General features: G+C 46.6%; 1 protein-coding gene across 1 annotated transcript in view; it reads right to left on the bottom strand.

Moving 5' to 3' along the window:
* Positions 1-3087: 3087 nt before the first annotated feature.
* csmd3b (CUB and Sushi multiple domains 3b) overlaps positions 3088-27581 on the bottom strand; it is a 282923-nt gene continuing 258429 nt past the window's right edge. Inside the window, exons 58-72 of the mRNA XM_076011490.1 lie at positions 25975-26148; positions 23010-23192; positions 22434-22610; positions 17932-18111; positions 16539-16712; positions 15972-16145; positions 12196-12269; positions 10952-11063; positions 10677-10856; positions 9664-9723; positions 8728-8886; positions 7989-8125; positions 7303-7390; positions 6348-6483; positions 3088-5933 (exon numbers count right to left, since the gene is read on the bottom strand). Coding sequence (XP_075867605.1) covers positions 5774-5933; positions 6348-6483; positions 7303-7390; positions 7989-8125; positions 8728-8886; positions 9664-9723; positions 10677-10856; positions 10952-11063; positions 12196-12269; positions 15972-16145; positions 16539-16712; positions 17932-18111; positions 22434-22610; positions 23010-23192; positions 25975-26148 — 2168 coding nt within the window. The 3' untranslated portion in view covers positions 3088-5773. The remainder of the gene's footprint in view (positions 5934-6347; positions 6484-7302; positions 7391-7988; positions 8126-8727; positions 8887-9663; positions 9724-10676; positions 10857-10951; positions 11064-12195; positions 12270-15971; positions 16146-16538; positions 16713-17931; positions 18112-22433; positions 22611-23009; positions 23193-25974; positions 26149-27581) is intronic.

Genomic DNA, 27581 nt, shown 5'->3' with positions numbered 1-27581 from the left:
AAGTTGATGACAAGTCATTGTTTCGCGGAGGAGGCCCCTGCTTGCAGATAGGCGCCTGTGGAGACATTTTGAGATTGCATTTTAAGATTGTGCGATGCCGCCATCTGGTGGCCGTAAGAAGAAAATGAAATACGACAGAAAGCGACATTCAGAAATATACGCCATCAGCGGCTCCAAATCACTAAATAAAATAGAAGTATTTCAAACAACTACAAACTCTTCACCTTTATCTCCCGTATTAAACTTTCTCGCATTTAGTTAGTTGGGCTTGCTAAACACGCATCTATTTAAATTCCCACTCGTAAAATGCATTACTCACTAAAATCGATTGATTGAGAGGTGCTTTTATTAGCCAGTGTAGTAGCATCTAAGCTAGTCTGTCCATTAAGTCCGGGCAAAAAGACCTTGTTCTCACATTTGGACATTATATCGAATTTTTGACAAGAAATGTAATCGGAAGCCAAAATGTTCAAAGGGGAATAAAGCGTTGCGGTGGATAAAGCGGCTAGTTAAAAAGTTTGACAAGGTCATCGCGTTTCCCTTTCTTTGTTATTACCACAGTGTTTTCTGGCATTACTCACAGATGGTCGCTGTTTTCAGTAGATCCACCAGACTTAGTGGTTTTGCTCATTGGCTCAGCTTTGCGGCCAAAAAAAGTCCAACCCCATTCAAAACACTTCCTAAAATAATAGTAATAATAATAAAAAAAATCTACAAACGCTTCCACATTTTTCAGCGAGCACACCTGCGATGTTTCCATATGAAATCACATAATGGCTCTCATAGTTAAGGGGAATTAGTTGTTGACTAATGAGAAAAAGGCATCCAATGTTACAAAGTTTAATAATATTTATGACATTAAATACATTCATTCATCTTTCTATACCTATTCAGGTATATCTATATATCTATTCAGGGTCACGGGGGTCTGCTGGAGCCTATCCCAGCTGTCTTAGTGCGAAGGCAGGGTGACACCCTGGACAAGTCTCCAGTTCATCGCAGGGCGACATTAAATATGAATTAACATTGGAATGGCTTTAACAATTTACACAAAAAAAACAACAACTAAATAAGTTAATTATTAATGTGAAGAGCACACAAAGTTACTCATGTTGAAATGTTAAGGTTACAGAAACAGAAGCTGTAGTTACTGTCATAAACCAACTTCTAGTTTCAGTACTCATGTATGCTGCACTCCTCCATCCCTTAAATGTAATGAGTTTACTCACCTCAGCGCCTTCGTCAAAAGGAGAGATTATCCAGTTGTGTGGTGGACAATAACTTCTTGATGTCAGGGTCAGAGGTCAGAATGTACAGACTGGCTAAAGTCTCCATTATCTGGAAGAACCTTGAAGCGTATGAAGTGACAAAAATGACCACCACCAAAAGTATTATTTGTTTATCTGTGTTAATTTACCACTTTGACAATTTTGCGTTCAAGTCTTGATGTGTTTATAATATTGTTTAGTCAGTGTTGGTATGTCTTCTTTGATAAATGGTGATATGTTACTTGGCAGAAAAGTTAACATAAATCAAGCCACATTAATAAATAACAAGACAGCAAGGGAAACTTGTTTTTATACAAAAGCAATTAGCCTTTTTTTTAATCTTACATTGCATTGAAAATTTACATAATAGATTCATACATTTTACAAATAATTTCATCATAAAAATAGATTTCTGTACAAAACACTTTTTTATTCTATATTTCATCTTGGGTTTGTTTTTTGTTTGTTTGTTGTTGTTGTTGTTTTTTTTTCCTGTATCTTCAAATGGTGAATATTCCCAACGTCCCCTGGGGCAGGAACAACTTTTGATCCTTCCTTCAAATCACAAGCAGTCTTATTGCGCTCAGTCAGTAGGAAAAGCTTGTGGCAAAATAGACTGAAAGCTTAGAAAAGAATGACCTCTGATGGAGACGGGCTGGAGGGATCGGGGGAGCAGGAGCGTGTATAAAATATGTGTGTGTGTGTGTGTGTGTGTGTGTGTGTGTGTGTGTGTGTGTGTGTGCATGTGTGTGTGCGCGCGCGTGCGTGTGCGTGTCCCATGGTCCTCGGTAGGCACTGTGTCAGATCCATACTGGGGGGGCAGAAGAAAAAAAAAAAAAAAAAGGAACAACAACAACAACAACAGCAAGGACGACGATAACAGCTAACAGCAGCGACAATCGATACGAACTGTAATAGGAAACAATTTTCACCAAAGCGACACGGTGCAGGAGAGTCGCAGCATTGACAAACTGTTGCTCTCAAATCAATAATAATGTAAAAAAAGGAGTTTTTTCTCCCCCTTTCCGTTTCTTTCCGTCAGCTGGTCTCAGTCTGAGGCTCCCAGACTCCTCCAAAACAACTCTTTACATCCCAACCCACTCTTTCTTTTAAACCCCAAGACTTGTTTCAAAATGGCCAGCGAAGGTGCGAAACAGTGACTCGTGCTTGCCTTGTGTGCTGCATCTGACATTTTTTTTTGTTTCTAAACCCCCCCCCCCCACATACAAGATTCCACACCTCTGCGTTAAATGTATACCTCAGGTTATCCCTAAAAAAAGAAAAAGAAAATAAACATCTTGTCCTCGTTAGAGGTTCTTTGATGGTGCGCGACCATCAGTCGTTCCGTTGGCGACACTTGACGTGTGCAACAAAACGCCTTCAGACTCGCGGCACCAGCGAGGGGGCGCCAGCTGCACCGAGCGCGGCCGAACAGGTGGCAAATGAGATGAGAAACAATAGCTACGGGCCAAAGAACATCGCCTGGTGATTAGAGCACCGTGCTGCAACTGCAAGGTACAAATATGAAGCAGGCGTCTGGGGACTTGGCGAACCTCAGCTGCCTTTGGGTTTTGTATTTTGCTTTTTGCTTTTTTTTTTTTTTTTACGTGAAAGTTCAAGGATCTTTTCTCCAAGGATTTCAGCGGGAACCACAGTCAGGGCCAGCCAGTGTTTTGAATGTGGCACAAATTATGTGTTTCATTAAAATCCCAGTGAATGAGTGACCACTGACAAATATATATATAAAAAAAATAAATAGAAGAAACTCCTCAAAAATCTTAAAATCAGAGCTCCATTGGCAATGTCCACCATCTGTCTCACATTTCAAACAGATCTACTGGAATGAAATGTAATAGATAATGATTATCATCCCTCAACAGGAAACGTTTATATGCACACTCATAGGTAGGCGGTCATACTGTCCCACCACGAGTCTCTGGCGGTTCAGAACGTGGATCAGGTCAGGGTCTTTGAGATTTGTACCCTGACATCACGGCTGGTATCAGAAACGAGAGTGAATCTACAGGACATTGGAAAAGAGACGTTTACATTGGTTGCAGTACGCTTCCTTCCCACTAGATGCTGCTAAATCTCCCGCACTGGGTTAGTGAAATCTCAAAGCTGAAATTGAAATGTTGGCCGTGGGTTTGAACATATTAAGGAGGAGCATCAGACGGTTCATCAAACAATATCATTTCCTGGCAAGAAATGCTGATGAATGTCTGCGGATTAAAAAATATGTTTTTCTCTTGTGGAAATGAAAACAGCAGGAATCACTTGTCCTGCTCTGGATGATCTATTGAAACCCCCGGCGTGAGCACCAACTCCATCTTATCTCGTCATTGTTTGTCTTCATTCTGAACAATTTGAGCAGCGACAAAAAAACAACCCACAAACAAATGATTGGCCCAGTGGGGGGGCGGGGGGGATGTTGATGGCAAGAGGAACTTTACACCGCACAAGGAAGATAAACCATATAAATCAAGCAACCAAAAACACTGTGCGACTTCTGCTGTGGTCATCTTTCCTTTTGTTTCCACCGATTGTTTTTATTTTTCCTTTTTCCGTTTCTTCTTTTCCTATTTTTTTTATTTGTTTAAACATTTTCTAAAAAAAACAAAACAAAACAAAACAACAAAAAAACAGCGCTACAATCCATCGCATTCTCTCTCCCCTTTCCTGGCCCCCCTTTGTTTTCTCTCCCCCCTTCCTTTGTGGTAAATATATAGCACAAAAATATAGGTGGCGACCGCTCCTGAATATATATATATATGCAATAGATTTACAGATCAGAAGATTCTGCAGCAGTAACAAAGAAACCGGTGAAGCACTCACAGAGTGCAGGATTACAGTGGAGCCGCAGTCCACCGACGCCGCAGCTGCAGCCTCCTCTCCTGTCTGTTGTCTCTGTCACAACCCGTCTGTCGGTTTGTTAGTCTCTGCCAGAGCCGAGCAGAGATGGTTGTTGGTGGGTCTGCGACACGCTTCAGACTTCAGACCCTGTCAGCCATCCGTCCGTCCGTCTGTAGTCTAGTCACTCAGTCCTCATCCCTGTCAGCCTCTGCTGGACGGTGTATTTCTGCTAGTCCTTGTCCTCCATCCATCGGTCTGTCTGTCTCTGTCCGGCTGGACGGGTAGTAGTAGTAGTACTGGTAGTAAGATGTGCTTTAGTGCCAGAGCTTCCTCTGTTCCCGTAAAAGTCTTTGTAAGTCCACCAGAGACCTCTGCATCCATCCATCCAATAGGCCAGGGTTTTTTTCCCCTCGTAAATATCACTTCAGCATCAGAGGCACCCACCCGTCCCCCCCGACCCTTCAATATTTCCACAAGGCCATTTCAAGCTCCACTCCTGCAGTCTCTGATTGGCTGCCGCTGAGGATTTAAAGCGCGTGGCCACGATCATTAAAATCTGCTTCCAGATCTGCCTCAGTCCACTGCTTCGTTCCAGCGAGTGGGCAGTCCGTCAGCCTGCAGGCCACGCCCCCTCCTGCCTCCCCTCCGGAGACCACTTCCTGTTTAGCGCTGCTGTAATCCCGGTTCAGTTTGGGGATTACAGCCACTTCTCTGGGCTTTGCTTTTGTTTGCGAGTTTTCAGAGCAGAGGTCGCTGCTGTCTGCGAGTGAAAAAAACAAAAAAACAAAAAAAAGTGGCTACTAATCCATGTTAATTCCCCCCCCACAAAAAAAGCACCTCCATTTCATATCCTGCTTCACAGACGGCTGTCTTGCTGCTGACACTGCGTGCCACAGTGGAGTGTTTTTTTTTCTTCTTCTTCTTTTTGCCTCGTAGAGACAACAACCTTTTTTTTCCCTCCCCGGCTCACATTTGAATCATTTTCCCGACACGCAAAGTGGACGATCAGCATCTGCGCAGCCGCGGCGTCTGAATGAAGCCGATAAAAATTCCTGAAGCTCCTGCAGTTTTTCTCCATGGCGCACTCTCGCCCCCTGCTGGCCTGCTGTTCGTAACACAGACTCCAAAGGCCTGCAGGACGCAAAACAAGGAGTAATAATTATAATTTAAAAAAATTGGCACTGGAACACAGTGGCATGTCAGCGTACCGGACACGAAGGTCATGCCGTGCCAATGACTTGGCACAATTTTTTTTTTTTTTCCATTTTTTTAAGTTTAGAGATTTCAACCCATCCAGTCTAAGGCTTGAGGTCGCAGGGGGATTAAAAGCCAGTCTGAGGCTGCACCAGTCAGGTCCTTTCAGTCTGACTTGAGGCTGAATCGTTGTTTTCCGCCCAGGCGCTGCAGTTTGGTCATTGGGAGGACGCTTTCTCTCCTGCAGCGGCTTGGGAAGATCTGTGTTGTTGTTTTTTCTCAACTGTGGTAGGAGGCGGTGGGAGGTGAAGATCTCCAGCTAATCGACGTCGGAGACCTCAGACCTCGCTGCAGACTGCGTCCGGAAGCCGGAAGCGTCCGCAGCGCTCCCTCCTTCAAAGTGTGGTCCCGCCAGGCGTCCGAGTCATGAGTTCTTTTCCAGCGAGGACGACGGGTCATCAGACCATGGTGCAGACCGTGTTCAGGTTGGGGTCGAAGCGCACGGCCTTGCCCTCCACGGCCTTGGTGTTGGTGTTGTACATGGGGTTCTCGAAGGCAGCCTGGCCGTTGTTGTTCTCGTGCACCGAGCAGCCCGTGTACTGGGTTTTTGGTGTGGTTCTGTGCAAAAGGACAAACAGAACGAGGACAATCTTGAGACATCAGACAATAAAAGAACTTGCGCCAGGAGGCGCAGCAAACAAGTTCAAGGAGGTGATTAGGGAGCTTTTGCAAGTGACGTCTTAATCTGCCCATCCAAAACTGATCCCTTCTTCAGGACTCTTTTATTTTACCTTGTAATATCTTAACAGCCGAGTTATTTGCATCCTATTTGCATCTATTTAGCAACACAAACAGCAGCTGATTGCTGTTAAAATCTAGCAGCCATCGCCACCTCTCAAAACACAATCAGGTGTCTGCTGTGACTCAGACGGCTTCCTCTAGCATTAACAATGCTTCTGAAGTGAAAAGTGAAAAGATGGGAAAAAAACCTGAAGACACTAATCCCTACAAAATAAAAGGTCAGACACGCACCTTTGCTTGTAGAGATAGAAGCCAAAGCCGGTGAAGATGAGAGCGAAGAAAGGCACCAGAATGGCGATGGCCACAGAGCTGCTGTTGGTACCGAGCTGAGGAGGCGGCGAGTTCTGACTCTCTGACATGTTCAGACCTGTTGCAGAAAGGACAAAAACATAATTATTGTCTGGCGGATTCGACCGGCTGGCACGGTTTTACGTGTTTTCTGGGTTTCCTGTTGTGTTCATCATTCCTGAAGCTGCGCAGAGCAGAGCGAGCCAAAAAGGAACGTCAATTCAACTGACTCATGCATCTGGTGACGAAACAGTGTTGCCTGTTGGATGAAAGATGCTCACTGCCACTGTCCCGAGTTGAACCACGATGCAACCACTGATGACTCAACCTTAGACATAGAAAAGTCTGAAACTGTTCTTCCATAATTATAGATTGCCTCAACTGCATCCTCGATGCTAATCTCTTAGCACTAGCAAGGCCCAGAATGACTTCCTGTTCCCTTTCCTCCGGTGCTTTTCCAGAGCGTCCAGCAGCTGCTGCTGCTCTGGTTTGGCCACAGCGAGTCGGCGGCTGAGTTTGGCGAGATGGATGAGTCACATTTTCAGAAATTGAAATATGACTCATCCAGCTGCTGCTGCGCAAGGTTACTTTCTCACCGTTAGTGGGAGTGCTGCGCTTTGTGCTGTGCGTGCGTGTGTGTGTGTGTGTGTGTGTGTGTGTGTGTGTGTGTGTGTGTGTGTGTGTGCGATATTTGTTGCAGGGACGGCCGGCAGCGATTCACTGCCGCCGTGCTGACTCAGCACCAGCGACGAGCTCGCTGTTCGCCGGCAAGAGGAGGCGCTTCCTGATGGCCGACGCTTCATCAGGCTCCCCCTAAACAATAATCCGTCACGCGCACTGACTTCCCGAGACGCACGTCTATTTATCTCGCACGTCGCTTGGCTCAGACGAGAGTTACCAAGTCTTTGCAGGCCGAACTGGCCGTAGTCTTTTCCCTGAATGAAACCCTGGAACACATAGCTGGAACCGTCCGGCTCCGCAGAAACCTGGAGTGGAGGAGGGGAGAGAAAAGGAAAAGTGAGATTTCTGTTGCTTTTTCGAGCCTTATAATTATCTGTGCTAATACAGCAGAGGAATGTGACAGAGGAAACAAACTGCAATTGTAGCTGTGTTTCCGTTACAGTTTTTTGGAAAATAAAAGCAAAACAATTTTTTTAAATTTCAACAAAGCACAATTGCAATTTGCAGGTGTTTGCATTGCATGGTGTGAAGCACATCAGTCGTAATTCTCGTCAAATCCCGCGGAAGGAGATTTGACGAGAATTACGTTTGCTTTATTTGTTTACGTCTGCTTGCTGTCAAGAATGCTTGTTATGTTTTTCCCTTTGATTACTTGTCTTCCCCTCCGTCTAAACAAAACACGCCATTTTCACAGGTCAGTGAACTGGTCACGTGACCTCTTACGTCACGCCCGGTGGCGTGTAAATGCTAAAAAAAGTGTTTCCATGACACTTTTGCGATATATCAATACATGTGAAAAACCACCTCATGAGAGTGTAATATTATACGCAATATTCAGGCTGGAAATGCAGCTTCTGACTGACAGCACTGCCCCCCTACATCTTTTCTTCTGGTGCAACTTACAAATCCGTCCATGGTCCAGGAGTCCTCGATGATTTTGGCCGGAGTGACGGCTGCGTCTTTGGGCTGGCTTCCCTGGCTCACATAGTTCACCTTGTACATGAGCAGCAGCAGCCGGGCCTCGGCGGCCTTGTACACTCCTGCAGCGGCCGTGAAGAAGAAGAAAAACTGTTTGATTAAGAAAAATTAAAAATACAGCCTTTACACGAGCAGTCCTAATTGACCTTTAATTTGCTGGCGGTAAAAAGAAAACGGTCAGTTACAAGTCATGGCTCCATCAATGGCTGGATAATTAGTCAAGAAAGTCGAATAGAGGCTGACACAAACAAAGATCCATGATGGGAAATAAAGTTAGTCTTTAACAGAAACATTTGTCCTGTTTTCTTTACAGTCAGATGTGAAGGTGCCCGTTGAAAATATTGAAATACATCTACTGATACATGAGGGAAAAGAACATAATAAGCTATTTTAGCTCCCTTAAAGAAGTGTAATTAGAGATAGAGGCCTGCCTCTGGTAGGCGCTTCCTCTATATGAAGGCTCTTGCACGGCTGATCATCCCATTAAGTCGCAGCCTTTCATGTTTTTCCAGCTCTTCAGTGATCATCATAATGACACGCATATAAAAACACAACCCGCAGCGCCACTGTGACCTTCCACGTTGTGACACACACACACGCAAGGGATGACAGTGAGGTCGTCATCATCATCTTGGGGGGGTGAACACAAAGGGGAAGAACGTGCCTGACAGCAGCAGCTCCATGTTGCCGTTGCTAAGGGAGACGTTGACTCTCCCCGTGGTGGAGTTGAAGCTGGTGATGCTCAGTGTCATGGGCTGCTTCCTGCCACGGTAATTATAGGAGCCTTTCCACACGTAGTTGGGGGCAAAGACGTCGTCGGGGACTGCGGAGAGGAGGAGAGAGAGAGAGAGAGAGAGAAGAGAAACATGAAGAAGACGGAGCAGCGCGGCAGCAGATTAGAGGAGAACAGGGCATAACAGCAGCAGTGGGAAAAGGTTAGAGAGAGAGAGAGAGAGAGAGAGAGAGAGAGAGAGAGAGAGAGGTGCAATTTGAACACAGCAAAAGGAGTGTGTGTGTGTGTGAGTGGGGGGGTGGTGGTGGTGGTGGTGGTGGGGTGATCGAGAAGAAAACCGGTGAAATAAAAAAGTTAGTTCATCCAAAATCCAAAAATTGGCTTGTTTCTTTCACAACAAAGTTGTATTTAAAAACAAAACTCCTCGCTCATGTTACAACCAACAGGAAATAAGCTGCAAGGGGAGAAGGGGAGCCTCTGCCGTCTTGGTTTTCAGCTCAGTGACGGTGGATGCAGTCCAACGGAAATCCTTCTGCTTCCTTCGATGGCCCTAGCGTTGAGGCCACTCGCAGCGGCCGGAAGCTATAGCCACTCTTGGATATGTGGGCTGAACGGAGTAACTAATAATAATCACATGAGACTGAGCGACAAAACAAATTAAAACAAACAAACAAACAAACAAACAAAATGGCTGCTGGAGGCCAACATAAAGAGCATCACATCAGTTAATTTACCCTTAAAAAGAAATGATTCACAACAAAATTGAAGTGATTGCAGCGAGACAGGAGAGCTGGACTCATTAGAGGCAAAAACACCCTGAGTGGGGAATTGGGCAGAGGAGACGACGGAGCTGCGGCAGAAACTGACCATTGACTTTGGGACTGGGGGTCCCTGTCACCGGCTTCACTGGCTTCTTCTTCTCCCCGGCTAGCAGCAGGCAGGAGACACAGAGGGGGCACAGACAGCGTTGTAACATTCAAGTAAGAACAATCAAATTAAAAAACTTCCACGTGATGGTGCTGCACTTCCTCTCCCAACCTAAATTAGCAGGCGGTACAAACCGCTATTAGCCAAACAAAGAAAAAGCGCACACAGTCACAATCATTACTATTAGCAGAGGCGTCCAAGTGGAGCGAGTGAGGGATAAATGTTGCCTTTAGGAGTGAAAAGTGGCTTTAAAACACTTTGGCTCTGGCAGAGGTCTGTGGAAGGATTCCGAGCAGCTTCCAGAAGCATTCCGGGATGCACAAATAGAGGCCAGCGCAGGAAATGGTTTTTGTCCCCGGAATCTCAAATTGGATCAGAGTGCTCCAATTTTAAAGTCCCACTTGAGGGCAAAAAAGAGCAGGTGTCAGCCACACAGAGTGATTTCCAGCAAGCCCCCCCCCCCCTTCCATTGCTGTGACCCGCATCTTAAAATGTTGAAAACTGACATTTCTGGTGTGTGACAAGCAGTGGAGTGATGCAAACATGGTGAAAAGCTGAGAAAATGTTCCATGTGTGTATGTGTGTTGGAAGAAACTGTGGTGGGCGGTTGGAATCTCTCTCAAAAATAAAAATAAAAATAATTAGAGAAATAGAATAAAACGATGAAATGATTAAACATACTTCACGTTTGTATGCCAAGAATTTATGACCACTCCCATTATTGAAGTAGCAAAAATTATCTAAAACTGTAAGACTTTGAATTCTACAAATTGCTTTTTTTTTATAAATTGCTACAAGACCAGAAACTGGGAAAGGAGGAAATGCAGTGGGGTCTGACACATAGCAACAACAAGTAAGAAGTTGCAGTATTTGCATCATGAATGAACTGACAAACTGTCCGCTGTTCAAACAGGACACACGCAGCATTTCTCTCTTGTGTTTTATTTTGTTACCCCGACATATCGGCATCTTCCCCGTCCAGGTGCCGTCGCTCTTGCAGACTCGGTGCTCGGACCCTCCTGCCAGGAAGTAGCCGTGCTGACAGCCGTACACCAGGGTGTAGCCAAAGCCCGGCAGGTCCATCCCCACCACGTCCACATGCAGCGGGCTCTCCGGCTGTTTGCAGGCGTGGGCTGCAGGGGGAGCAAGGAGGAGAAGGGACTGATTGGGCCGACGGAACAAAGAGGCGGAGCCTAACGTGGCGGCGGTGAGGTGCGGCTCTGCGTACGAATGCACTCGGGCTGCGTTCCGCTCCAGGTCAGGTCGGGCTGGCAGGTCCTGGAGGAGGAGCCCTGGATCAAGTGTCCCGGCTGGCACTGAAAGGACACAACGCTGCCCACCTGCACCGAGAGGACAGGCAGCAACACTTGTGAAAGGTAAAAGCAAGACAAAAAAAAAAAAAAAAAAACAGCCAACAAGTGGACAAAATGTCAGAGCAAATTGTATTGAAAGGTCGCCAAGAAAAAGAGCGAGTGCAACACTGGTGCAGTTGCATCACAGGAAGTTACTAGGTGGCGACAGGAAGCAGCGGAAAAGTGGGGAGAGGATTCCAGGAATTACTGTCAATTGCAGCTGTTCATGTAGCCTCGCGATGGAGAGACGGGAACGGCGGAAACATCCGATTCGTCCAGTGAGACGCCTGCTTTCATCCAACATACATATTGTACATTGAAACATCTTTCCATAAATGTTCTCATCCAATTCTTTCAAAACGCCCAGGGCTTTATGTGGCCTTGGCCAGAGGCTCAGTATTAAGAGTCACTACTGTAGAGCGACATATTTACTTCATTTAAAGTTCAAGGTACGTAGCAAACACCAACGCATAATTTAAAAATACACTCGCTTGTATATTCAAGTTAAGGCAAAGGTGAGGGTGACATTTCACCAGGCAAAAGGTGACGCAAGACCTCTGCGGGATCTTTTCACATCAAGGTCATTTAATTCTCACTTTGACGCTGGAGTTGTCCTACGAAACCGAAGCAGCGGGGGGGTGACTTCCTGGTAGCCGCACGCAGGTTGTGTTGCCTGGACACAGCGGGCAGGGATACAAAAAAAAAAAAAAAAAAAGTCCCTCTCGCTGGGCAGAGACGCCTGATTGAGTTTAAAAGAGCCGAAACAGCATTGCGGCTGTGCGGCCCAACTGTCGGAAAGCAGCTGCGAGCTCTGAGTTTGGTGACTTGGGGAAAGGCAACGTATCATAGAACATGAATCACATTAGGATGGAACTGAAGAACCATTGCACACGATTACAGATGAGATTATTGTACCGATTTGAATAATGCAATTTATGAAATTCAAGAGCTCAAGCTACTTGGTTTGTCTTGCATAGTTTTTTGTACTCATTTCTTATTTTTAACCTATTTGACTCATAGTTCCCACTTGTGTTTTTTCTTTATTAGCATCAACAATAAACACTTTTTTGGTTTTAGCCCTTAAAAAATTCCACTTGTTTTGTTGAGTTTGGCAAGTTACCTTGAAACCGAAGGTCCGATTTAATGAGCCGTAACGAGGCGTCCCCGGGTTGTCACAGCTGGTCTTGGTTGGTTCTGGACAACAACAACAAAAAAAGCAGCACAAGTCACACACATATACATACACACACGGACACAAAATAAAAGAAGCAGAAACAGAGGAAAGAATTAGAAGCAGCGCTGGCTCCTGCTCTTCTGTTGTCATGGTAACGTCACAATACTGCAGCGTGGGCAACAGGGGGCAGTAGCGCTTCGTGAGAAAACGAAGCAGATGCCAGCTTTGGGCTGATGTGTGTGTGTGTGTGTGTGTGTGTGTGTGTGTGTGTGTGTGTGTGTGTGTGTGCGTGCGTTTGCGAGGAACATCAGCATGTAGAGCACATCCTGACGCAGAGCTCCATTCAATACAGCTTCCAAAATGACAGATTCACTCCTCACCTCCCCCCCCCTCTCTTCCTGTACCCCTCTAACTGCCCCTCCCCTCCCCTCCCCCAACCCGGCTCCCCCCCCCCGGCCTCCCCCTTGCTAACAGCTAGCGCTCCCTTACCGACACCAGAACCCCGTCTGGGCTTATGTAAAAGAACAAGCTGTTCGGGGCTCTGTTTCAGTCACGAGAAGAAAAAAAAGAAAAAAAAGAAGATGAAAGACTCCTCACATGCAATGTGGCTCGCTCATAAATCGACCCAATTCACAGAACATGCTCGGAGGTCTTATTTCACTCCCATCACAGAGGGGGAAAAAAGGCAGCCGTGCTAATGGCCGCCACGCATTTGTGTTGCTATCTCGCAGTCCCATTAAAAAGTCTTCTATCAAAATCCGGAGCAGCGACTCGTCTTAAATGGCGCCCAGACGTTCGTGATTCCCCAGATTTCCAGAACACAACAACACGTTTAGCCCTCTGTTTACAGCTTGCTGCTGAAAACCCATGACTTTGTCGGGATCTTCCACACATTTGTCAGAGGGAGGAGCCAACGCCTGGCTGGGGGTGTGTGTGGTCACAACCTGGGTGAGGTATCAGTGCCATCACAAAAGGCTTTTTTAAAAAAAATAAAAAAATAAAAAAAGAGGTTCATCCTGAAAAAGAAGAAGCTACGGCAGGCAAAGCAGGCCAGTGACTGGCAGGACAGAGAGGCAGCTGTGTAACTGTGGAGCTTCAACATCAATATTGTATTCTAAGGTATCAGCAGCTGGCAGAAAACACAGCCAAAACACAGCGAAACCAATTTTCATATTTTCACATTTCTATATCTGAGTCTTTACGCAGCAACACTTCTATCATTAGACAGACAGAGCAGACAGATTATTTCTAAAATGTTTGTTTATAAGAAGCAGTTCGGACGGTTCGCCGAGTTTACTGGCAGTGATTTTAGCTGTTGCGCTAAACTAGGCGACATGTTGGTGGAGACGGACCCCCCCGCTGTCAGTGCGAGCAGGTGGCAACACTTTGGGTTCAGCTTCTGAGGACAAACAGGAGGGAAACCACACTGGAAATCCCTTCCTGGAAAACCACAGCAATCGCTCACAACTCGTCGCAACGACAACCCACAAAATTTAGCGTAGACGTTTAGTCGCAGGCTTCCAGAAGACGAGCGTCCGGGTTCCCACTTCAAACGAGCCGCCACTGCCGCCGCCGCCGCCACCTGGGGGATTTAGGCGGGAACGAGCCGGGATATCCGGCAACGCTTTACAAAAGGTCCCGGCGGGTCGGAGCTCCGTCTCGCCTGGCGCTCTGTGAGCGCCGACTGTACGCGGCTGATCTCCCAGCAGGTGCACACTCACACTCTCACACACACACACACACACACACACACACACACACACACACACACACACACACGCGGGCCGCCAATGAATTGTAATGAAAGCTTTTCCAGATGGAAGGCTCCCGCCTTGACTCTTCTCCTTGACTCACAGAGCTCCTCAGCTGCCGTGGAGGGTTTTCCAGATAAGCAAACGCCTTGAAAGTCCAAGGCACACTGGTATGGATGAAAAGACATCAACATTAAGTGGGAATTTGACCAGACTGTCTGGAATTGACCTCGCAAAGCAATGATGTTTCTCCTCCTCCACCCTGTCAGTGATCCGCAGGCTCCACTCTTCAGAAAAAAATCAGCTCTTTATGATGTCACAAAGTGCTCTGACGACTCTCCCAAGTTTCGTGACCACGCCCCTAACCAGGTGTTGGCTCCACCCTCTTTACCCACCTCGTTCTTGTCTCCTTCCAGACCTGTTGGGGTCCAACAAAGCATTCATTTACCAGTAAAGCTGAAAACCTTTACTTTTTTATTGCAGCAGGCTGCAAACAGAGGGCTAAATACGCTGTTACTGTGGGGTTTATTCACGTGAAGCTTCACTATTGGAGTCGAGGATAAAAAAAAACAAACTTTCAAGCCTTTAAGCTTTAAATGAGCAAAATGTGGGAACTTTGGAAATGACGTACAATTTATGCCAATTTACATAACAGTTGTAAAATTACACCGGAGCTGAAAAACAGAATGCGAGTGTGTAGTTCTTAATGCATGCGATGCAGAGAAAAATCCAATCATTTAATCCTAACTGATCAAAAAAAGAGAAGCAGAGTCTTTATGAGTTCTTACGCTGCTTTTCATTTACAGCATCTATAAACTCCTATTTAAACGTTCATTTAAGTGTTATAAGGCCGTCTGAGAAGAACCTCCATTAAAGGACACATTATGTCGGAATTAAGCCTTTTGGAGCCGCAGTTTGAACCGACTCGCTCTCTCGCTCTCTCACCGGCTCGCTATCTCACTCGCTCTCTCGCTGCACGGCCGCCCAATGAGCAGAGCCGAAACGCAGCTGTCAACTGGCTAACACTGGCTCATTAATTGCAGCGGCCATTAGGCGCAGATATATCAGCCGGGCCGGGCCGGGCTCCCCGCCGAGGCACAAAGCCGTGGTGATGAAGCTGCAGGCGGCATCGGCTCAATAACATCTTTCATAAGTCACACACCTCAAAGAGACACTCGGAGAGCGCTTCTCCCGACACAAGGACCAGGCAAATCCCATTCACCAGGGAAGCAATGACGGCAGGGAGACTCCAGACATCCAGCCGGGAACTTTCCACATAGTCCATACTTATTACAAAGTGTGCGGGAGGAAAGATCTCCATCGGAACGCCGGCAACCTTTTCATTTTGACTTTGGCTTCTGAAGTGGGATGCAGCACATCCGCCGGGGGGGGGGGGGGGCAGGCCGGGATGAATGATAGAGGATAAAGTCGGGAGTTTTAAAGAGTAATCAGCTTGCTCGCCGATCGATGCCAGGTGTTGATGGTGGTGGTGGTGATGGAGGTATTAGGGGGATGAGACGGCAGGATTTTGGGGGGAAAAAAAGCAAGAAAAACTGGCAACCGCCCGTGAGATTTGATGAGCGAATCCAATCAATCCCAAATTAAATTGAGTCATCATCCTCCGCACGGATGGAGATGTTTTAACCCCCGAGAGAAGAGTGCGCCTCATTAGGATGCAGCTAAATGAATACATAAATAAATATATATATATAAATGAATAAATAATGCATGGCTTTGGCATCCTAACCTCATTTTTTACTATGGAATGAACGCGTTGACATCACATAACATAAAAAAACCAACAAACTGGAACGTGGAAAAAAATGTAACTGCTCTTGAAGAGAGTCTGACTGCTTTTATGAGCCCTGAGATGACGGCGATTGCGGCCGCTGCCGGCTGACCAATGAGATTGAAGGAGGGGCGCTGCGGTAACGGACATCCTGTCAACACAAAAGACACGGCGGCGCTCACCGATGCAGCGCGGCTGCGTGCCGCTCCACGAGCCGTCGCTCTCGCACCGCCTGGTGACCGTGCCCACCAGGATGAGGGGCGGGGCGCAGCCGAAGGACACTTCTGATTGGTAGATGAAACTTCGACCCTCTCTGAAACCGCCGACCGGAGTTCCAGGGTCGCCGCAGAACTTTGCTGCAAACACACACACACACACAGAGCGAGACACACACACACACACACAATCCCATTTCAGTTGTGGGCTATTACCACTGCTGAAAAAGCACACTCTCAAGGACAAATGTAGATTTGGCTTTCAGTTGTAACAAATGGCTGCTATATAGAATAATAGGACGCCTCTGTGTGTGTGTTTGTGTGTGTGTGTGGGTGTGTGTGGGTGTGTGTGGGTGTTGCTCGGCACAAAAGATTGTAGATTTGCAGTTTGTACAGGTCTCAGGTCTACGTGACCTATAGAAAATCCGGTATACAAACTAGCCTGTTGGTCCTTCAGACAGGCATATTTACGTACTTACTGTGTGTGTGTGTGTGTGTGTATGTACATGTGCCTGCGTGCATGCACGTCCTTACGTAAGCACTGCGGCAGCATGCCGCTCCAGCTGCCGTTGGCCACGCAGGTCAGGATGGCGGGAAACGAGAGCTCGTATCCGGGTGAGCAGGTGTAGCTCACGCTGCTGCCCCACTCAAAGTCACTGCCCTGCAGTACCCCGTTACTGATGGCAGAGGGCGCCTGGCAGGACACCGCTGCAACGGAAGAAACAGGTGTGAGAGTTTGCGTGTCTCTTCGGTATTTAGTATCAAGCTGAAAACCTGAAGCGAAAAGTTTTCCGTACATTGTGACAGAATTTGTGAATCAGTACCAACAGCGATATCGCAGCACCGCAGTAGGCAACTCAAAATAAATACATCAAAAAATCTCCATTGTGGAAATGTCTCGTTTTGAAACAGAGGGCCTTCCAGCCACAGAGTGAAGTTTGAACAGCTGCAGTGCAGCCAGAGCAAAGCGATATGGGAATTACCATCAGCCCACGAGTGCCCATCATCCTTTGCGCTAGCGGAGCGAAAGTGGCAGACGCCATCAGTGGCAGACGCCATCAGTGGTGGCGGCGGCGCGGGATTGAGTGACAAATTCTGTGAAGAGACTGGAGTGGAGCACCCCCCCCACCCAATAAAGACGGAGGAAAGGTGTTTTTTTTGGCCCAGATTGTAACGTAGCCGTAGAGTTTTACTTTCCAGCAATCCAGCAATGGGCGACACGGTGGCGCAGTGGTTCGCGCTGCCGCCTCACAGCAGGAAGGTCGCTGGTTTGATTCCAGGCCTGCGGCCTCTCGGTGTGGAGTTTGCATGTTCTCCCCGTGTCTGCGTGGGTTCTGTCCGGGTTCCCTGGCTTCCTCCCACACTCCAAAAACAGAAACTAAATTGTCGGTGTCTGTGAGTGCGATGAACTGGCGACTCGTGCGGGGTGTCACCCTGCCTTCGCCCTGTGACAGCTGGGAGAGGCTCCAGCAGAGCCCTGTGACCCTGAGCTCAGGAAGAAGCGGCTATTGAAAATGGATGGATGTCTCGGCAATTATATAATGCAGTGCTTCTCAACTGATGAAGCACTGCAGCAGTTTTTGCCTTATCATGAAGTCGCGACCCAAATCTATTCCATCACTTTATTTTTTACAAAAATAAAAACACGAGCCCACTTTCTATCATTTCTAGTAAATTAATTATTGAAATTATTGAACTGAATTGTGTGTCTTGCAAAATAAATGCCCAACAATTTCTCTATCAACATATATATTTTATAATAAAAGGAAACTGCCAATGAAGCTGCAACCCAATCAAAACAGATTTACGACCCAGTTTTGGGTTGCGAGCCACCAGTTGAGAAACGCTGATATAGCAGACTTATACCTTTGTCATACCACTGCGTCCCTTGCCACTCATTTTCTTTTAGTTTATTTTCGAACCTCACCTGTGCATACGGGCATGTTGCCGTTCCAGGTCCCGTTCTGGGTGCACGTCCTGACGGGGGAGCCGTCCTCCTCCATCCTGTAGCCCGGCTGGCACTGGAAGCTGATGTTCTGGCCGATGGTGAAGTCTTCCCCGTAGCGGAGGCCGTTGGCGGGCACGGCCGGGTCCCCGCAGTTTATCACTGCAAGTGGGGGGGGGGGGGGGGAGGGGTCGAAGAGGTCAGCGCGCCGCCCGAGACGTGCGGGAGATTTGTGTTTCTGTGTCGTTTCTCGGTCTCAAGTCCCCAGAAAATGATTTACGAGCGGTGGCGCGCGGATGAACTTGCCTCTGTCAGGCTGCCTAATGGCAGGAATGCATCTCGGAGCTTCCCTCCTTATTACCTGCCACGCTAACAATTTTCCTGCTTTGTCACCCGCTTAATAATATTGTTGTTCTCGCCTCGCCACAGCCGCCGCATCCGCATCCTCCTCCATCTCCGGGCCCGCTCGCGCTGCTGCGCTTCACCTTTGACACCGTTTGAATCGCGATTACGAGCGAGGAAGACGGAAGTTCAGCCTCCGAGGAGCTCATTTGCATTCAAGTTAGTGCTTTTCTAAACAAGGGATGGAGAAGAAAAACCATTCGCCCCCAGACTTGTTGACTCGTTAAGTCTTTGCGATAAGTTTAACCTCGTGCAGCAGTTGCACTGCTCTGAGAAATCCTGTTGATTTATCTTGCCACCGTTTGCCAGAAAACGTTTTAAATCAAAATAGGTTCGACAGTCAGTCAGCCAGTTTCTTTATTAGATAAAGAGGATTTTGGTCTGAGTTTAAGGTTTGCGTGAAGCAAAATTTGTTAGAAAAAAAATAAACACAGTGGAAGACCATGAAAAGAAACGAAAGGGAGTGGTAAACAACGGTCTTCGCTAAAGAGATTAGCGTTGTCGTGCCGAAGAAGTAGCAGCTAGTACGACAGAGCGACAGGGTATTTTTAGATTAAAGGCACAACAGAAAACACAAAATGTGATCTTATCTTATCTTGACAGCATACTTGTTTCCATCCTCCGGCTTTGGCAGGAGTTCCAACAATGCTGGCTAACTATAGCTAACACCAGCCGTTAGCCACCGCCCTGGAACTGCAAAGATCGGTCCACTAGAACGCGACGGACAGACGGTTCGCCTACTCCCCTTCCTCATTTCCCCGACAGTTTATCCAGGGAGACGTGACATTAAATCCAAAATGATTTAGAAAACGTTTCAAAGGATGACTGAGGAGTACTTCCGAGAAGTGAAACTTGATTTTCAAAACTCTCCGAGGATTTATGCTCCGACATGAACTCTGGAAATGTAACGGCATGAAGATATGATCGTTACATATATTTTTGATGTCTCCGGGTGTGAAAAATGACTGTAGGTAGAGGATGTGAGATAAGATTGCAACTCTCTCTCGATGTAAGTTGAGGCAAAACTGTGATATTAAAGTTGGCGGAGGTTGCCCAGAGACTCTTTCAGGGAACATTATGATTCCCCAGAGTGTACTGTATAATGCCCTGTCCTTCGTAGTCTAATAGGCAGTTTTAATGCTTTTAAAGCAGCCCCAGATACTGTCATGCCCGATAATAGATGTGGTGTAATCTACTGTAAAAGCTATTTTCCTGTAAGTCGAGGGGGATTCTAACAGTCTTTTTTTTTCTTCCCTTCTCATTTCGGGAGTTCATTTTAAAGAAATATGGTTCCTCAGCACTTCGATCTCTTTGTTACACCCCGCCAGAAATTAAATTATTTCTTTACATAAGCGTATTGAAGAGAGGAATGTCTCAGAAAATTGGAACATATTAAAATGCTCCTTGCGCTCCCGGCAGGCGGCTTTCCAGAGCATCAGCTCCCAAAAGGCTGCTGCCGTTGCCGTTGTTGTCGCTTATAAAGTCGAAGCTAATTGTCGGAGATAGATGCTTTTCTACCTTACGTGGAGAGGAGCATCTGTTCCACCGTGCAGCTGGTCACGTTTTACGTGAAACGAAATAATGCGAAACCTGGCGATGATAAATCGTTATGGGCTGTTCCTCCCACCCCGTCTCCCCCGACGGACCTCAAAAAGTAAATTAGCCAAAGTAAAATAAATGAATAAATAAATAAATCATCAAGGTTATTCGCAACGTCAAGTAAAGTTTAGGACCTTGGGGCGGGGCGGATTTTATGACTTAACCCTAAACTGTCTGGGAATCATTTAAAAGTGGACATAAAGCAGGACGGCAGAGCGCTGGCAGGAAAACACAGCGGCGGCAGGGAGATGGTTATGGGATGCAGACTCAATGTCACTGCAAATCAGCCATTTAGTGGCTCTGACTATACAGACTGAATGCAATCCATAAAGCTGAGAGTTGGCTCTTCAGCTTCAATTGGGCTCGAGTTCAGAGTGAGAAAAAAAGGGAAGGACGAGACGTATTTTGTTGCCTCTTTCGATGCAGTAAACCTACGGCACGCTGATCAGAGTGCTGGCTGAGGAGAAATACTGCCAAATGTAAAAGGCTGTGAAACGGTGCGAGGCCCTCTTCAGCAGGCAGCGCCCCGCTCGAGGGTGCAGCTGTGGATGCTGATGCTTACAGAGGCAGGGTTAGTCTCTCCCTTTCCCCCATTTAAGAACCACTGTCTGCCCGAGCCTGTTGGCACTGAAGCAGCTGGGGGCCCTGCAGAGTGGCCAGTGGAGCACTGGCTCCCCGAGCAGGGATGCACCGATCCGATACAGGGATCGGTATCGGATCCGATATTGAATAAAATTCTAGATCGGGTATCGGTGACAATGAGCCGATCCAATGGCCCGATCTATAGGAGCAGTTCCGTTCTGTCTATTTCTATGCTGTGCGATGCGAGTGACGTCTGCGACAGAGCAGCGGCCATGCGGTTGACGCGGTTTTCAAAGTGGAGCGAGCGAAAGGATCCGCTGTCTGGAACTACTTTACATTACCTCAGCCTTCAAACTCCACGGCTACGTGCAATATCTGCACCGTTAATGTTCCGATACGCATACTAGACGGTAGCTTTACAACCGATATCTGGAGCTCCGACGTTTCCCCCGTGTCGCTTTTGAGTTTAACAGCACGCTGGCTGGATGAGCTTCGTTCCACGCAGTGCAATGTTTAATGCAGCAAACTTTCGTGGGTCACACACGAGCGACGCAACTGCTGCGAGCCTGAAGGATATGTTTGACGAGTGGCAAATTCCGTTGAGCAAAGTCCATGTGATTCTGAGGGACAATGCCAGCAACATGAGAAAGGCGATGGACAACATGGCAGTGCGTAGTGTGGGCTGCGTCGCACATACTGCTGGTAGTCAACGAGAGACTTCTCTCACAGCGCGCTGTGAGTGATGCCGTTGCATGTGGGGAAAAAAACACGTTACCGCTGATTTTATTTTTTATTTTATTTTTTACCAAGCTATTGAAGCTATTCTGTTATTCAGCTGGTTTTGTAATGGGTGTTAAAGTTCTGTTTGCACAATTGCACTACACTATAGCTGATTGCTGCTTACTTTGAACATCTGCCATTCAAGCTAGTGAAGCTATTGTTGTTTCTCAATTTCAGCTCCTTCACTATTTATTTTACATTGCACTTTGAATTCCTAATTGCACTGACTGAACAGGGAGATATTTATTATATATTTTTTTCATGTTTGACTTTGACAAAGCTAGTGAAGCTATTTGTTTATTTTGAATTACTGTACTGGTACACAGTATTAAATACGTTTTTCAGTAAATCTGGATCATTTTATTTGTTTTTAGAAAATGAGGAAAGTCTGACATTGCCTTGCACAAAAAGACAGTTTTTTTTCTAAACAACAAGACATAATTTGTTAGGTGATTCAATGTTGTTTTTCTGTATCGGTATCGGATCGGTATCGGCCGATACTAAACTTCAGATATCGGTATCGGTATTGGAAGTGAAAAAACTGGATCGGTGCATCTCTATCCCCTAGTGGTTCAAACACGTCACCACACTGTTGACTGATTGCCGATGGCTAAACCTGGAAATTGTAAGACTGTTTATGTAAGCTCTTGACAGAATGTAACGTTCCACAACAGCTGCTACTTGCTCGCTAGCATGCCGTCACTGCACAGAAAACAGAATTCCAACTGTCCAATCTCCAACTGGTCAGGTGCCGGGATCGAACAATACTTTTCTAATCATTGATAATAAGCAGGCAAACCAGATGCAGACATGGTGACAACTTGAGCATTTCAGCTAATGCTAAAATTAAAGAGGAGCAACTCAGAATAACGTTAAAGTTTTTGTTTTATTTGGGTTTCTGACTAATTCAAATGCACCTACTATGAAGCTGCACTGCCAGACATGTATTTGTAACAGCCATTAAAAAGTAAAGCTAATCTTGCTAATCCCACCTCCTAGCGTGACTTCCACACATGCAAACACTGTCTCGCGAACAAAGAATTCCTCCAGTTTCGTTACCTTGGACACAACACTCTGCTACTCCTCATCACTTAATGTAGGAAATGTCACAGGTGACTTACTGGTGCAGTTGGGCTGTGCTCCTGACCAAGTCCCATTGGCCTGACACTGTCTGGTGGTGGCGCCGGTGAGCAGGTAGCCGTCCATGCAGGAGTAAATGACCGAGTGGGAGAACGTGGTCCCGTCCAGGCGAAACACTCGGCCGTTACTGGGAGTGCCGGGGTTGCCACACTGCACAGCTGAGGGGTCGGAAGGAGATCGAGACAGTGAGGGACAAACCCGGTATTTAGGAAGCCCGCCTGAGAGCACGTTGTGTATTTAGTGCACTGTCACATCTTAATTACCGTGTCTCCTTAAAAAGAAAAGGTTGGCGCAAGATAGCAGCTAATACGAAGCAAGACTCTTTTTCTATGGATATTCTTATTTAGTTATGAACACCATTCTAAGGGTAGGAAAACCAAATTACTTTTAATGTACTGCGAGTGTACACTTTTGTTAATATATTTATGGGCAGGATGTTAAGCTTTTACCAATTGAAAAATCAGAAATTGTGCCAAATTTTCCACACTGGACCTTTCAGGCTTTTCACAAGCCAGGATCAAGCAAAAACAAACAAACAAAAAACAAAGTCTTCATACGTTTACAGAAAGGCTGCGTGCCAGACCAGGTCCCATTGGGGAAGCACATCCTCTCCGAGGAGCCGATCAGCTCGTAGCCCTCCGAGCAGCTGAAGTGAACCTTGGAACGGATCCGGAAATCCGTCTGCTCCCTGGAGCCGTGGGAGGGGATGCCGGGGTCGCCGCAGGAGCCAGTCGTGTCGCCTGCAGGGAGGAGACACCGGCGGGACTCAGACTCTGGAGACGGCCGCGACCGCAACACAACACACACAGGAACGCTAACGGAATTCCCCGGCAGCGCCTTTTGAAAATGAGTCGAGGAGGATAAAGAAATAAGGCCAGCAGTGTGAGGAGAGCATCTGCCTCCACTTGCTGGGCTCTCCAGACATAGAAAAAAAAAAAAGTCTGATACAAATAGTAGCGGACTCGACACATCTGTCCGATGTCAAGGGGCATTGATTTGCCTTGAAAGTGAGTCTGCGCGCGTGTGACAGTAAGGTGGGTGGCGCTGTGTGCGATCCCCGCCGTGCCCTTGAAGAAGCGTCCGGTCAGCAAATCCTCCCTGACAGACAGTGCTGCACACTCCAGCAGAAACACACACACACACACACACACACACACACACACACACACACACACACACACACACACGCACGCACGCACAGAGCTTCTCAGCCACATGTTCGGCCTGGTTTAGGAACATTTCTGCTGTCTAGCGCCGCTCATTCTGCTCGCTACTCTGCAGTCCCAGCGCTCTCTTTTAGAATTTGTTCAGTTTCATTATGACAAAACGAAATGAAGGGGACAAACAGTATCATCCATTTTTAAAAAGGTGTAAAACTAAAGAAAGCTTGAGAAGTTCCCAAAACATCTTTGCAGCGTTTTTGAGATACTTTTGAAAAATTACCTAATTTCACACGGGCTCTGTTTTTGCAGCGCGCCTTGCAAACACCCGGAGGGCTGCGGCTGAAAGTCAGATGATAAACAAGCGGGGAGCTCAAACATAAACGATCACACGTCGTTTATAACAGCGCGGACGGCGTCTCGCAGACGTTAATTAATAGGACGGCGGAGAAATTCCTGACTCGTCTCCACTCGTTATTTGTCTTCAGCAGTCCAACGTTTATGTGTCGAGCGAGGAACTGAGATGAATGATTCTGCAGGACGTGTCTGAATGCTGAGAGTGGATTAAAAAAACACACACACACACACACACACACACACACACACACAAATGAAAAACAAAAAACAGGCTTACACACACATACACACACAGTCAGTGGTATACTAGAGAGCTGCAGGCTGTTTTTCTGGGCTTGAAAACTTCATGGTTTCTCAGCTGGAGCCTTAATTTGTGCTGGCAAAAGTTCACCAAAAGGTGAAGAGGAAAAGTAATTTGGATTTTTTTGATCGATTTAATGGCGTTCAACACAAGTGACAGAAAAAGAAGAAAAAGATGGAGAAAAAAAACAAAACGTGAGGTCATGTTTTCGTAAACCAAATTCCAGCAAATAACCAAACTAAAGCCAGCCAAGTCTGAGTTTGAGCCCAAATCCAACTGTGCAACCACTAGCAGCGGGGAAGAAAATACAGTAAAATAAGCCGCGCGGGGAGAAAGAAAATAAAACGGTTTATCAGCGGCACAACTTTCATAAAGTCTTATCTCTGCAGGGGCCTGGTAAACACCTGCTCGGGAGCATGAATCATTTCTTTTCAAAAACATTACCTTCCAAAAAAACCTTGCCAGAAAAACACATCGGAGTCACAGCTTCCCATAAAGCTGCAAAGTCGTGTCTTCAGTCAGGCTGTTGTGTGAGAAAAGGATGCACAGCCTGGAGAGCCGCCATCATCACCCTCATCATCCTCATCATCATCAGCAGCAGCAGTTTTACCCTCCCTGATAACACTGTGTTGAGCCTTGGAATTTCTTTCATTATTATTACTTGAATTGGTGTGAAGAGCATTATTTCTATCCAAGACATCTGAGTCGAGGTACAAGACTACAAGGAACTCAGTGGAGGGAAAATTAGCTCGCATACAGTCTGAAAATACACTCAGCATTAAAGTGTAATGCAGCCGAGGACAGTGTACATAAATTAACAGTGTTTAACTATGGTAATCGTTTTAATATTTGAAGGGGCTGCCATCGGCCGCTTTGCACATATCTATATATATAAATACATATCTATTTAGATACATAATGCATATAGGTTTTGGATTCATATCACCAGTTCCCAGAATCCCTTTAGGTTTAACGTGGAGACGACGCGAGAGGCAAAGCAGGACAGAAGCTGCAAAACTTTCAGGAGTTAAACAGGGCAACGTATCAAATATAAATGAGAGACAAGAACGCAATGAACAAAGTCAAGGGTTCAGGGACCCGAGATGTGTGTGTGTGTGTGGACTTGTACAGCTATTTTTGTCAAGACCAATTAGAAGCAATTTGAGCTTTCCAACATGCGAATGAGGACTGTTAAAGACGTGTTTTTAGCAGTCAGATTGAAGCAAAGGTTCCACACTGAGTCAGTATAACTAAATTAAGAGATTAAGAGAATTAAGAAGACTATATTGCCATTATTAGGCTAAAAAGTGTCCTTCTATAATTTTACAATCTTTGGTTGGTGGTGTGCCATTGGGATTGTTTTAGATGTAAAAAATGTGTCATGGCTCAAAAAGGTTGAAATACATTGGTGTACAAATATGTGTGTGTAAATGTGTGTTTGCCACAGCAGGAAATGCTTCCACACGGCCCCTGCAGCAGACCGACACAATGCCACGTATTCCTTTCACGCGCCGGGTGAAGGGTTAAGACGCTACGCCTGTAAGACATAAGAGGCAGCGAGCGGCCGCTCGGCTGATCTCCACCACCCCACCGCCCCACTGTCTGGCCCGGCCGAACCCTCCCCCCTCCCCCCTCCCAGCCACCGCGGCCCGCCGGCAGGCGTGACCGGGCGTTCTGGCAGAGGTGGGTCGCGCGGCGCTTTACCGGAGCAGAAGGGCATGGGGGTGCTCCACATGCCGTTGAGCTGACACGTCCTGGACGACTCTCCCTTCAGCTGCCGGCCGCCCAGACAGGAGTATCGAACCGTCGAGCCGAAGGTAAACTTATCTCCGCTCAGCACGCCGTTCGGGGGCGAGCCGGGATGGCCGCAGTCCACCACTGGAGAGAGGCAAAGAGAGAGAGAGAGAGAGAGAGGGGGGGGGGAGTGACTCTACACATCAAAGATAACACGAGGAAGTCAGAGGAAGAAACTTGAGAAGAAGAAACAAACCAGTCCAGCGGTGCAACGGTGCGTGTTGTCGAGATATTAGAAGCTGTTACAATATTATTACGCTGTCATAAAGTGGCGGCCCTGGTAATTGTCTATCTTCTCCTGGACAACTCGCAGTTCATCCTGTCAGTTTCACGGTTTCCTCTCTTTACTTGGCTGCGTGCTCACCTGCCTGCTCAGTCGCAGTCTGGTCTTTTTTTCCCTTTCCGAGAGTCCTGCTTTGTTTTTCAAGATTTTGTCTGGCCAGAAACCAAAGGATGTGTGTGTGTGTGTGTGTGTGTGTGTGTGTGTGTGTGTGTGTGTGTGTGTGTGTGTGTGTGTTGTACCGATTTTAGCAAGGGATGTCCGATAATATCATCCAGTCCATAACATCGGCGCGATATTAGCATTTTTTCTAAGATCTGTACGTATCGCTATCGGTTTTCCCTCCGATCATGAAACCCGATAACGCCGGGTTTCGCCAAACGTGCATGAATAAATCATGGCTGCTTGTGGGGGTGCAGGTTTTGTTTTTGCTCATGTTTAGCAATGGCCGAAGGACTGAGTCTGTCTATATCTGTGCACTTTTGTTTCCTTTGTGTGCACTTTACCTCATTCCCATTCCATGAGACAAAATGTTAAAAATAAATATTGCATTTTTCCACAACTCAAGCTGAAGCAGTGTTCTTATTTTCTACAGACAATGTTCATTTGTGGAATGTATCTAGTTAGGCATCACAATAAAAGTAGGCAATGTGTAAATTCCATGACAAGAGATATGTGATGTGACCTAAAATTAGTTTTGGGGGGAAACGCCTGCATATATTGGTATCGGTTGTTATCGGAATCGGAAATTAAGTGTTGGACAATATCGGTTTATCGGATATCGGCAAAAAGTCAATATTGGACCTTTTTAGTAAAAGTTTTAAATCTTGAGTCACACCTCTGCTGCAGCTTTGAAACAGTTTAATTCTCAGACTTGGTGTGAGTCGTCGCTACCAAGACAGGTCCAGTGACAGAAGTTTGACCTTTTTCTAATGACTTTAATTGGCCTAAAAAGTCAGTGATATATTTTTTTGCTTGAACACGTTTGTTAAAGCTTAGTTTGTCAAGAGAACTGCCACTTCAGTTGTTTATGAAGTTGCTTTAGTTCTGCCTGAGTGACGAGTGAGCTGCAGCGTATGGCGTCACGCTCGCTGCTCCACGTCTTCACTCGCTCCGTCAGGACGCTGCTGCTCCTCCCTTTGTCTTGTCTTACTTCTTTTCTTTTCTTTGGTTCTCCGCCGGCACTTCTGGGAGCATTTGGAGGCGTTCACTGCGGCTGTCTGCGCACGCACATGGC

Source organism: Nelusetta ayraudi, unplaced genomic scaffold (assembly GCF_046127955.1).
Source record: "Nelusetta ayraudi isolate G7.1 ecotype Tasmania unplaced genomic scaffold, CSIRO-AGI_Nayr_v1 ptg000135l, whole genome shotgun sequence".
Classification (NCBI taxonomy): Eukaryota; Metazoa; Chordata; class Actinopteri; order Tetraodontiformes; family Monacanthidae; genus Nelusetta; species Nelusetta ayraudi.
This window is presented reverse-complemented; position numbering and strand designations above follow the sequence as displayed.